This window comes from Egretta garzetta, unplaced genomic scaffold (assembly GCF_000687185.1).
Source record: "Egretta garzetta isolate BGI_Z169 unplaced genomic scaffold, ASM68718v1 scaffold142, whole genome shotgun sequence".
NCBI lineage: Eukaryota > Metazoa > Chordata > Aves > Pelecaniformes > Ardeidae > Egretta > Egretta garzetta.
The window spans coordinates 1,109,214-1,121,851 of NW_009258955.1; the positions used below are offsets into that span (position 1 = coordinate 1,109,214).

Here is a 12,638-nt window from a genome sequence, read left to right on the forward strand (position 1 = left end):
GTAACCTAAAGGGCTGTTGATACTGACTCATCTTTATTCAAGCATTTCTTGCTCATACTTGAACATTTCAAGTGCGTGCAGCTCTCCACTGGTCGTGGTGTTCAGGATACGCATACATTAAATGAGCTGGTCCTAAATTTCATTGTCCCTTTTCTTAATTTTTCAGTGTGTTTGGAACTTTCAGTGAGGACTGAGTATGAAAGTAGTATTACCTTGTAACTGAACACCATAAAGTCAAAGAGTGCGTTTGCAACTTAGGTAGGAACGTTTGAGGTTGTGTGAAATGAGCTAGCTGAGATACTGTTAGGAATACAGGATTTTCCATAGATTTGCTAAACCTTCCATAATGTTACCTGGCAGCCACACTGTTCACATGCCTCTGCTGACCCTTAACTGTAATTCATTCATTCTTAAGGAGAATGACCTTAACTTTCATTAAACTTTCCATCATCACTTGGTCAAGTGTGTATTTTGACAGTCTGCTTCAGGTTTGGGCAGCAGAGAGCTGTAACTGCCTGGGCCTGGATTACAGCATGGCTGACATTCACTGTTGAGGTTCAAAAGCAAAAGCATCCATGTCACGAGAGCAAAATCTCTTTCTTTTGACTAATGGGGTACTGACTGCATGCACTTAAGCAGTTTGATGAAAATTCTTCTCCCTTTCAACTTGTTCAACTCGCCTTCCTGTTGGTAAAAATCTTTAAAAAGGAATGTCTGTGTAGCATCAAGTGGTTTTGTTTCCAGTTTCTCCTACGCGTTGCTTCTAAGGCATGTGAATGTGTTGCAGCCCTGACAGCACCCATTCAGGTAGATATAACTGCAGGGCATGGGCTGGCTGCAGAACTGGGACCCTCAGCACAGTCCTTCAGCCCAGCTCCTTACCTGTCCTAGTGACTTAACTGGGGCATAACCTTAAGCAAGTCTCGGTGTGTCTTGCTTTCTGCATCTCATTTACCCTGCTGCTAGGATAGGGAGGATAGTGCCAACCTGACATTTCCAAAGGGCTTTGACAGCTACTGTTGTGAACGGTTTTCATATCAACATTGTAACGTATGTATTTAAATGTTTGTTAGATATAAAGCATCAGTTTTCCTTTTACATATAAAGCACATGGCCAGATCTTGCTAGAGATACGTGAAGTCTTAAGGAAAAATAGGCAATAAGATATTTTACTATGAAGAGACTGGGCTTCAGTAAAAGCCTTTTCATTGTAATGGACTCCAGAAGCAACATAATTGGCCTATTAACACGTGAATGATTTTACTCCTCCTTTATGCTTCACTGCCTACTGCAGAAAGGTATAGGCCATCTGGAAAACAAGCGCATCAAACTCACCATTTATCAGGCTTGGGTATTTAATCTGCCTTCCACCTTTAACTCTACCAAGTAAATGATTTCTGGAATTCTCAGCAACTAATAAAAAAGCAAATTTTACTTTGTGCAGTGAGTTCTCCAATACAAGCAACTACCACATCAGCTGTATTTCAATAGGAGTGAACACACAAGTCTAAGTGCAGAAGGAAATCAAAGTTTCACTTTCTGCTGAAACAAAGCAAGCTAAACCTACCAGACTATGTTTTACTTACTGTGTAATTTGGAGACAAAACTCAGAATTACATTTTCAGCCCTCTACATCATTTTAGAAAGGAACAATGGAGGTCCAGGCTTAGAAGGCTGACTGCTCCAACATGGTATTTCTGTCCCCTCAATTCTTTTGCATAGCTCATACATATGTACAATGCATGAGCTGAGACGAAAAGCTATTTTTTACTGAAACCCTTAGCATTGTCAAAATGATCGTTTTTGAATGTAAGAGGAGTCGTCTTTGCAGAGCATATACACAAGAAGTATACAAGTAATTTCAGGTGGAATAATTGTAATCTAGAACACAATAATGCTTTATGTGTTTGACAGTGATGAATTAAATAATGTAACAGCATACATAGTGATGAATTCTTAGGGGACAATAAAAAATCCTTAGGTATCATGAGAGCCTTTTCCTTGGGATTTTCCTAAAGCCCTTGATTAGGCTTAATTTTCTTTTTCCAGATTTTCATGCAGTCGTGATCTTTGACGCAGTTTTTGAAAATGTCCTACAGACAAGGGGTTAGGTGTTTCTATTCAACTATGCTGAATATTAAGGGGGTTGGGTTTTTTTACGGTATTGTTTCCAGTTTAGGCTCCTGTTGTGTTTAAAAATAAAACAGGCAAGATATGCCTCTGCACTGTCACAAATGGCAACGCAGATAACTCCAGGTGGCCCATTTGAAATGTAGCAGGGTAACAACAGCCCACATAAGAGCACAGTCAGGCCTGCTATACCTATTCAAATCAAAGAATGTAATTTATATTTAATACAGGTTACTGAAATTAATTTATTGCATCTAAATTTCATTGTTTAATGTTAATTATCTGTACCCTGGCTTAGAAAAACACTATTGTTCTCTTAAGTGCAAAACGTTAAAAGATACTTGTTCATTCATTACGTGAGAAGTAGTCTGCATTTCAGATAAGAAACTAAAACAATAAATGTAATCATTATCCAACTACAATTTAAATTAACATTAATCATTCTGCCTCCTCTGTATATCTGTGACCTTTACAAGCCTTTATTTATCACACATAACAAAAAACTTACACGGCTAATTTTGCAGGAGTCAACACTGATGTATTACTGATCGTTTCTCATTTTAAATGATTGTGCCACCTCCTTAATTAAAAAGTTGTCTGATGTACATGGGAGAGTTTTTATTTTTATTGTGTAAAAGAGTTTCTGATGGTCATTAGAGAATAAAATGCAGTCTTCCTTCTAAGACTCAATCACATGCGGTTAGCACATTGGGGTTATGGAGTTAAAGTCACTTTACGTGAAAGAGGATTAGATCAGCAGAACACACTTCAGTAATTCACTGGGAGCTAGATCCTCATTCCACCCTCACACTATATTCATTCATGAACAAGGAGATGGTTTTTTGCTATGGACTGTCCTCTGAATACTTCTGTGATGGGACAAGGACGATCTAAAAGCTCACTGGATAATGCAATATACCTGGACACATGGTTCACCATGCCAAGACCTTGTGCTGTGACTTCATTCATCACCCTATGTGATGTGTCCCTATGACCCATCTCTATCATAGGTGTTCTGCTGTCCTGCAACCCCTACCTCCTTCATCACAAGGGAATTGCCATAGCCCCCTATTAACTTTTCCTATAGCAGAAGCCGAATGTAAGGTGATTGTGCTGACCACATTGTACAGTTGTGGTTCCTCAGCCCCCCAGAGTCAGTTCTGTGGTCTCAGAACCTATGAACCCTTAGCAGTCCCTCTGTCTTAGTGCTCTCAGAATTGCGTACAGATTTTTAACAAGCAAATGTCTAAGACATTTGTCTAGTTCCCCATGTGCCAGCCAACCTAACCCACAAGTCAGTGTCTAACTCCGAGTTTGGAGACTGCCAGAGGACAGCAGTTCCATTTTGTGTTAAAATCTTGATTTTGTTTCCATGAGAATTAAAACATTTTTTGCGTGTTTGCAGAAAGTTTTTGTAGAAATAGACGAGAAGTTGAGTACACTAAACTAGATTACACTGGATGCGATGGACATGGTCACGCTGTGTTGCCCAGCGGTACCTGATTTAGCTTGAAATGAAACAGACTCAGCAGGAGACCTTGGGGAAAATCTACACTATCATAACGTAGAGGATTGACCTCTGAATCAGAGATCTAGTGCTAGTTCCCTCATTCGGCATCTTAATGATTGACTTGAGTCTGAAAAATATACCATGCCTGCCACCCAGGTCTCTGTTACGAGATGGTAGACTTCCGTTACCCTTCAGAGTCCTTTCCTGAATGTGGAGCATCAGCCCTTTTCGGAAGGAGAACCTGCGCCAGGCAGCCTGCTGGGCTGTTCCAGCCTGACATTTGTTACGTGGCCTATGTCCATGCGGTAGTCAGGACTCAAACACATAAACCCATTCCCCTTTCCAGTCTGGTCATGGAAATGCCCCAAACAGTTGCTTTCTTGAATTACTGCAAGCAGTAAAAGTGGCTACATGGATTTTTTTTTTTTTCTCTCTTTGGTGAAATTCTCTCCTGCTTTTGTAAATGCCTCCCATTCTGTGGAGAAATAAGAATTGCTGTCTTCTGCTTTTTTACAGTTGCGGCCAAAGTAGAAGACTCTCGCCCAATGCAGAGACCCCCAAGGAGGCCACGGAAGCCTAAGACATTAAATAATCCTGAAGACTCCACCTACTACACTCTAATACATGTGAGTTTAGCAAGCTTTTGTGGGCTAAGACTGCCAGGTGATTCCCACCTAAACTTTCTTACTAATCACCTGATTCATTGTATTCCTTTCTAATACAACATAAAAACTGTGCCCTGCTGAAAGGAGGCAGGCCACCAGCTCCACATTTCAAACTAGATTTGAAGTTATTAAGGTTCAGTGTTACCCTTATTTGGACCCTAGGTTGGGCCAATTTTTAGTTTTGCACCTAAAGATACATACATTCATTACATGCCTAAGCAGCATTTGCACTTTCAATACCCAAATCAAGTGCCCGGTCTCTGTAGTTTCTTTGTAAGTCAGAGAGAAACAGGTTCATTCGGAGAGCTATTTTGAGTGTCTAAATTAGTGCTTGATCTTGCAGAGAGAGGAAATATTAAAATAGGCTGTATTAGTATGCACACTGTAACTTCCTTTACAAATGTGTCAGATTGTGATTATGAAGGAATTGGCAAATACCAACAGCTCAGGAGACTAATGGGTTTGAGTGTCTCTATATATAGCCTTTGGGCCAAGTTCAGATACCAAGGGCTGCTTTCCACTCTTGACTTCAGTGCCCTTAAATATAGGAAGAAAGGCAAGAAAGTAAGCAGAAAGAGAGAAAATGTATAAGCAGCTCAGAAAGCAGTTCCAACAAAAAAGCAATTAAACTCATTTGCTCGAGGTGCCTGTGTCTTAGTGACCTATTTTAAGAGCCACTGAGAGCCCAGCTAATAAACTTACCGTAGCAATTGCTTCTCCTTTCAACAGAAGGTGTCACCAAGGCCTTTAGGGAGAATTGTGTCTGGCATACCAAAAAAGACAAATACAGCTATATTTTATTACGGGGTCTTTGAAATAACACAGCTTTGGAACAGTGATATTCTGAAAAGAAATTATATTCTTAAAAATAAATTGGCATGCAGGAATAAGGTTTGTTTTATGAAAGCAAGATTGGTGAGATAAAGGACTGAAATGAAAGGCATGACACTGAATTCTGTATTAGGAAATTTCTGAGGTGAAGTGTAAGTCTGAAGAAAATGCATGTTTAGAAAGCTGAGACTATACAGTCAGGAACGTAGTATTTTCTGAAAGCTAATTTGTTCCATGGCCAGCTCCGTTTCAGAAAACAGTCGTCGCATCACTACGAACAAAAACTGCAGTAATGCCGGGGAATTTTTAAATGAATTTTTAGCAGCAGTTTTTCAAGGAATTAATCAATATGCCCTTCAATCAGTTGTATTTTTCAACAAGGCATGAAAAAGAAAAGCTTGTCCTCCTAACACTGATAAGGGAAAGTTTCAGTGTAGATCTCTACTACACTGAAGCTTAGAAAGGGGACCTTCCAGTTCTTAAATTCTTAGACCTTGGGCGAGTCACTGAGCTCTAACTTGAGGGTAGTCAGCTTTTCCAGCTATCATGAATTTTCTGCCTTATTAAAAATCTCTGTGACCTGTAGCTATTCGCAGCTGATTATCAAGCCCAGATCACCTGAAAGCAAAGGCACACAGTATGAGTGCATTTTTTGAAAAATTTCCTCTGTCTTCCACAAAACCAGATATTTCTCTCACATCATGTTACAGATATTAATTGGACACCTTCCATTCTCACTCATCTCCTTGCATATCAAGTGAGCTAAAGTGGTGCACAGGTATAAATGAAGTCTGACAGTAGCCCGGCGTTCGTACAAGACACTAAAGGTTTATTTTGGGATATATTTCTTTAGATCAGCCTATCATTTTGAAATGATATGTCTTGTGCATTTGCCTGCATAAGAAGCATCTGCCCATCAAGATTTCTGGTTCTTGGTGACTTTGCAGTGGTACAATTCACTAATTCTAATAAGTTTTCACTCGTTTGCAAGAAGCACAATTAAGATCAAAATTAAGACCATCTGCACTTAAAAATACCACTTTTGAAGTGTGATGCTTTAGATGCTGCAGCATAGCCTTGTTTTGGCTCTAGGGACAGAAATCTATTAGAGATTATTCACTTTCCCTATAAGTCTCTCTCCTCTGCATTTCTGGATGTTTTGTGTCCTAAAGGTGCTTTTGCCACCTAATATACTGCTTTTTAAGTGTCCATTTTGTTCTACTAAAACCTGTGACAAGACTGCATTGACATTAATGAGAAGAGGATTATGCCTGCTCCCACTGCGATGCCTGTGTTCATGGAAATTCTCATGGCATCACAGCAAATTTGCCTCAGTGAGACAGTGTCGTCAACTTCATTGAAACAGCTATAGATATTTGGAAGTTTTAGATCTCCTTTTCTGTTCTGATTGCGAGTACTTCAGCTTTTTTTTCACAGTATGAAATTTGGGAGTAGCAGTGCTAAACTCATTCTCAGTCTCAAAGATTCTGAAAAGAGATTTTCCTGGGGCACTTGCTCAGCAAATTAGATTCTCTTTTCTTTTAACGAAAAATACACAACACTGTCCTACCCAACATAGTGATGAACTGTAACTTTGCATAAGCTTTCTTTTTAGTATTTTTTAATTACTTTGTATTTTCTTAGAAATCAATACAAGATGAAAAACGGAAACCAAGAAAAGAAAGGTAATTTTTTTCATTGTCTCAATATTGTCATTTTAGTACTCTAGAAATAGTTCTTAGCTGTGCTTCAACCAGGAGAATAAAGCATTAAAAAAAGCATGGTAATTTGGTGATTCACAGGAAGGGCATTGTATACAAAGTTAAAATATGCAATTTTCAACGACAAAAATCCATTATGGAATTTGGTCGTTCAGTTTTACTACAGCATGGCCCTTTACCATGGCAACACAAGCATAATAATAAGTTAAGGTAAGGTCCACATCAAAGATAGGTCTGACATAGAAAGTAATTGAAGGTGCTTAAAATTTCAGTCAAAGCAATCGAGCAAGCAGTTCTTTTTTGTTAGCAAAAATACAGAGACTGTTAAAATTCTCTCCTTAAAATATATGACTGCTTGGAAACAGGTCATAAAAAATTAAGACAATAATTATTAATAACGGGTGAAGAAGAGTAGCCCTTGAAATTTCAACCAGAAGTCTTTTCTTCACAGTGTAACTAACCTATTTTGATGGTTCTCTGCAGACATAAAGCAAGCAATAGATATATTCTGCCCTTCTGTATCTTAGATCCTTATGTGTGCTGTAGACCTGGTTCACAGTTCCTGACATACATCATAGCTGTATTTTATTTGTGTGTTTATACTTAAGCTTTTTTCTGCTCCCCAGTGACACCGCTGTGGTACTATAGCATGCGTGCTATGGTAGCCTGCTCATAGATGCAGATCCCCAGCTGAGGCTGCAGAATACAAAGTCTGTATCTAAATTACATATCTTAAAGGAAGTTACATGACATTATATGCACATAATATGTGTTCACAGCATCTAGCTTCATTCAGCCACAGTTGAATTGCACTTGATTATGCCAGTGCTTAAAGGATTCAGTTAAAGTCCATGTCCCCCGTGTCTGGTCTGTTACAGCTCTTCTGATGTCAGTTGGATCCTAAAAAAATTCACAGTTATTGTTGTCTTCTGTTCCTCAAAAAAAAAAAAAAAAAAAAAAAAAAAAAATCCAAATCTAGTGTTTTCTCTTATTTGGCCTCAGTTAGGTTTCACTCAAGTGCTGACTCTGTATTAATAGAACATAGCAACTGAAATCAATGAGTTATTTCTGGTCCTTACCAATGTGAGAACTGAATTCTGAACTTCTTTTTTCAGGTTGCTTGTAGGATATTATTTTTCCCCTAGCCATTCTAAACTGGATGTTGGGAATTTTTTTTCGGTACATGTGACACCCTGGGTAGCATTCATCTAACAAAATAAGAGACAACAGCATTATTGACACTGATATCTGAACTGGTTGCTGTAGACTCTCTTCTAGTACTCACAGAAAAAAATAGTCATCTTTAGCAAAATAATTCATCTCTTCCTCAAAGAGATATCTAAAATAGGTCAGATGAATTATACCATCAAAATGCCTCGCCATTGAGTACAATGGCAAACCCAAACAGTTTTGGTCGTATATGCCTGCTTCATGAACATCTAGAAGTATTTAGCATTTCAGAATTCTCAATATCTGCATCGCACAGCAGTCACATTTCAGAGACTGATTCCTTGTGCTTACATATATTTTTTCTTAGATCCTCAACACATAAACACAACTAATCATGATGTTTGGTTGCCTTATCTTTGGATGTTGAATATAATACTGAAAAGTGAAACTGCTAACTTAAGTGTACTTATTTATTGACAGTCTGAGCAAAGTGCTAGATTTAGATATCTACTACCAAGAAATTTCATCTACTGATTCCGCCTCAAAGGACAGCAGTTCTACCACAAGAAAGAAGAGACACCCAGCTGAGCGCAGGACTTCAATTTTAAGAGCTACTGAGCGGTAATTCACACAAAATAATAATAGGAAAAAATAAATGTATATCCTTGTTGAGGCATTCAAAAGACTCATAAAAAGAAAGATGCACTTTCAAATTAGACATAAATCTATTTTTTTATTTATGGACTCTTGCCAAATTAACTTGTAAAGTGCATAGCTGAAAATTTCCCATCTTTATGCAGCAGGGACAAATGCTGGTACAATCAGTGTTCAGCCTACCGGCTAGTTTTTGGCTTCCCAAGTGCCAGATGAGACGGACAGACATCCTGCTGTAAAACTCTGACCTAAAATCAGGTTAAACTAAAGCAAAACCTCAAAATTGTATTTATGATCAGTTAGGTTTTAAATAGGCTGGATGTGCGCTGAAATTTCTGCCTGCTTTCTGCAGGTAAGGCACCAGCCTGCCTGCCTCCTTTCCTGCTGTCCTGTAGCAGCATATGTGTCTATAGCCTGCGGTGGAGAGCCAGGAGAAAAACCCCAAAGCAAAGGGAGGGCTCGCTCGACCTCCTCTCTTCCCACATAGACTTCATAGAGGGTGACCTCCTCTGGGCTCAGGAAATTCGTATTCTCACTCTTGCCAATGCACCCACACTGCACAAGCAAACACGTATTTACGTATCTTTATATATTCATATCTTCTTCTGTCTTCATATATGTAAGAAAAACTTGGAAAACATCTATGTCAAAGGCTTAAGGAAAACACTAAGTCTGGGATGACTGCTGAATTTGAAAATCTATCCATAGTAGTAAGGATAATGTAGAAAGTTTTGTGCCCCTTATGTATTTTATTTTGGGAATTTTTTCAGGTAGGATGTAAATTAGTTTTAGGAAGGTGTTGTGAAGGCATGGAATTAAAAATAACTGTATCAGGGAATTACCATACCCTTTACATCCCTTGGAAAAAGTTGCATTTCTAGTTAATTCTAATTCTAATTACACCAAATCTTTCACCCTGAATTCTGGTTTAGATGAATGGGAATCTTGCCACTGAGCTCACTAAAAGGGATTTCCTTACCTTTTACCATGTGCTGCTCTGATTGCATCCTAATTAGCCATAGTGAAAAAAATCTGTGTAACTTTTAAATTTACAGTTACCTCTGAGGGCAGATGAATGCAATTAATAAATATTTCTGCACTTCAGCATCTCTTGAATCACCTGGATCTTGGGACTGTACAGCCATTTCAATCTACAGAAGTGAATCACTGACTGTTTTACATGTGGCAGTTTACCTGCAACGCTGGTGTAGGACCAGTGGCGGGGTACAACTTTAATGTAGAACACGACAAGTTTTTCTGGTTATTTCAGAGTAATACACTTTTTAAATAACTGAGTTTTATTTTTAATCTTGCTCCATGGTGGCAGGTCACCATTCCAGCCTGTCAGAGGTGGCTTCCAAAATGCACATTGCCATCTGCAAAAAAAAAAAAAAAAAAAAAAAAAAAGAGGTGGACACTTATGGTGAGCTCCACAGGCAGGTTAAAACCAGAGCAAACAAACTGACGCCAGCTGAAAATCCGGTTCAGTAACCATCAGGCAAACGCTACTGCAAAGCACCCCCATGTTTTCAACGTTTTTATGTCCTTTTATTACATCCCCTTCGTAGAAGAACATGTTGTTCTTCTGTGTTCATCTGCTCTTTAGTATGTAATGGTTGTTCTGAGGTGCCTGTTTTATGCAGCACAGGAGAGGCCTAGCAAAGTCAGCTGATTTTTTTTTTTTTCTTTCTCCTTTTATTTTCCCCCCCCCAAGGGTGGAGGTTAAGCAGTCGATTAGGAGCGTTTGCCAAGGTAAATGTTTGGACTTTAATTTCTAAAACACTTCTGCGCTTAATCCCTAGGTCGAGGGTTGCAGAAAGCCCCCTGGAAGAGAGTAAAACCGAAGATAATCCCTATGACTACAGGCGACTGCTGCGGAAGACTTCACAGCGCCGGCGCCTTATCCAGCAGTTCTAGCTGCTGCTGCTGTTCCTTCTGCCATTTGGCTTTTATTAGCATAATGTTTTTTATCATTTTATACCATGTGCTTCCTTTTTTTTTTTTTAATCTCCAATGTTTCAAGTTTACAATGTGTGTGTTCATGTGAATATGAATTACTGTGGTTTACAGCCCAGTACCGTTGCAAAGGGACACTGTCAGTCGCATATCATATACTTTAAAAAAACCTAATGTAAAAATCAGCTTTCTTTCAGATACCACTGCTACATCTTAAAATTATTAGACATTAAGCATCTTAAAACTAGTGTACTTTCCTCAATGCATCTTTTTTTCTTTTTTGCATTTCATCCATCTCATCCAATTAAAATAGATCATTTAGTTTATAGTTCCCTAGTTAAGCTTTCAAATTCCCATACGCACCTTCAGAAAACCTTAGTTATTGTTTCTACTAAATTGTTCTACAGGAAAAATATTACAACACGATAGGGGAATTTCTGCTCATTTTAGGTTTACAATGCCTAAATTTTGGGAGGAACTGTGTATGGCAAGTGTCCCTGTAATGAAATGAATCTACATGATTAATTGGATAGCATACTATGGCAGTTTATTTCATTATTGACTTCACTATAAAACTAGTAGCCAGTTTTAAAGGTCAATATTGTGTGTATAATCTTTATGTTGGAAGTGTCCATTTATCGGAAGCATATCCAGCCCTCTCCTCTGCCTCTGAGCTTTGTGACTAAGTGATGAACTTTCAAATCGTGTTTGCTTTGTTCTCCTTTGCATTAGATTTTTAGGAATCTTAATCTCTGGGGTGCCAAGAAAGGAATAGAAATACACTCTCTGATTGATTGCTGCCTAAATGTAATGATCGTTCTTAATCAGTTCCACTAGAAATTAAGTGGAAAGAAAAGCAATAGCCACCGTGTTCAAAATTTCCCCCGATTCTTTATTCAGAAGACCTTATTTCACAGAAACCACGCAGATAATTGCTGCGCTTCCTTTCAGGATTCATAATTGCATGTTCCCAGCTGCAACACGAGAGAAGGCCAATTTTATGCTGCCTGTGGAAAGGCCTGATCCTGCTCCCTTGCTTAGCTCTCTGAAATACGACGATTGGCGGCAGCAGCGAGCCACAGGGTTTGGGTTTTTGTCTGTTCCCCCCATGTACTTGGCCCTTTCCCCAGAGACAGGTAACCATTGCTTCCTGATCTGTAACTAGTTACAAGGCTGCGCACTGGATTAAAACTTGCTGCAAGGTAAAATTTGCAATAAATTGTTTAAATTTTGAAATCAGTTTTAAAATGGCTTTCTCACGTATTATTAAAAAGGTGAAGTAAATAAAAGCGCACAAAGCAGTGATACGGTGTGCTGTGTCTGAATTACACCCAGAACTGACGAAAAACCCCAGGCTGGGGCGTGAGCGAGCAAGGTGGGAAGGAGCTCACAGCAGCCTCTCGCCCGGGAAAGCCCCAGTTACCCGACTGCGTTTCCTCAAAGCCGATGTGACCTGGAAACTGGAACGGGCCTGTCATTTCACAGACTCCTGGGCTTGTTTTCTTTTACTTTCTCACCAGGGCAGTGCTGAAAAACATCAAGACGAGTCTCCTGAGATTTCGGGAGTGACAGTCCTAGTAACCATGTGGGTGCATGTAGAAAGCGGAGAGGCTCTCTGCCGAACACAGCCTGGGTGCCCCCAGGGCGTGGCTGGGAGGAGCAGTGGGGGGCCTGGGTGAGCCCTGCTCTCGGCAGGGCCAAATCCTGGCCTGGCGCTGTCTTGCCTGCCTCCCTTCTAGGGCTGGGGCTTGAAATCGCTCCTGTTCGGGAGGGGAGGCAGCCAAGGCAAGGCCGGGCTCCGCACTCCCGCGGGGAACCGGCCGGGTGGGAGGGGGAGGTTTGGTTCCCTTCAGACACGACGTCGAGGAGGAAAGGGGAGCGGTCGTTTTGCTCCTCTTCCAGTGTCGCCTCCCGACACCTGCTGCTCCCCACGGGGCTGGAGCGGGGAGGGCGGCTCCGCTGGGCCCCCCACCCCCGGGGGGTTGCGGGGACACTCTAGGA

At 40.1% G+C, this 12,638-nt stretch overlaps 1 protein-coding gene across 1 annotated transcript in view; it reads left to right on the plus strand.

Moving 5' to 3' along the window:
- The window catches only part of MYO3A (myosin IIIA), a 112,528-nt gene extending 100,767 nt beyond the window's left edge, over nucleotides 1–11,761 (plus strand). The window contains exons 32-35 of the mRNA XM_035890151.1: nucleotides 4,157–4,266; nucleotides 6,781–6,821; nucleotides 8,508–8,648; nucleotides 10,484–11,761. Coding sequence (XP_035746044.1) covers nucleotides 4,157–4,266; nucleotides 6,781–6,821; nucleotides 8,508–8,648; nucleotides 10,484–10,598 — 407 coding nt within the window. The 3' untranslated portion in view covers nucleotides 10,599–11,761. The remainder of the gene's footprint in view (nucleotides 1–4,156; nucleotides 4,267–6,780; nucleotides 6,822–8,507; nucleotides 8,649–10,483) is intronic.
- Nucleotides 11,762–12,638: the final 877 nt, after the last annotated feature.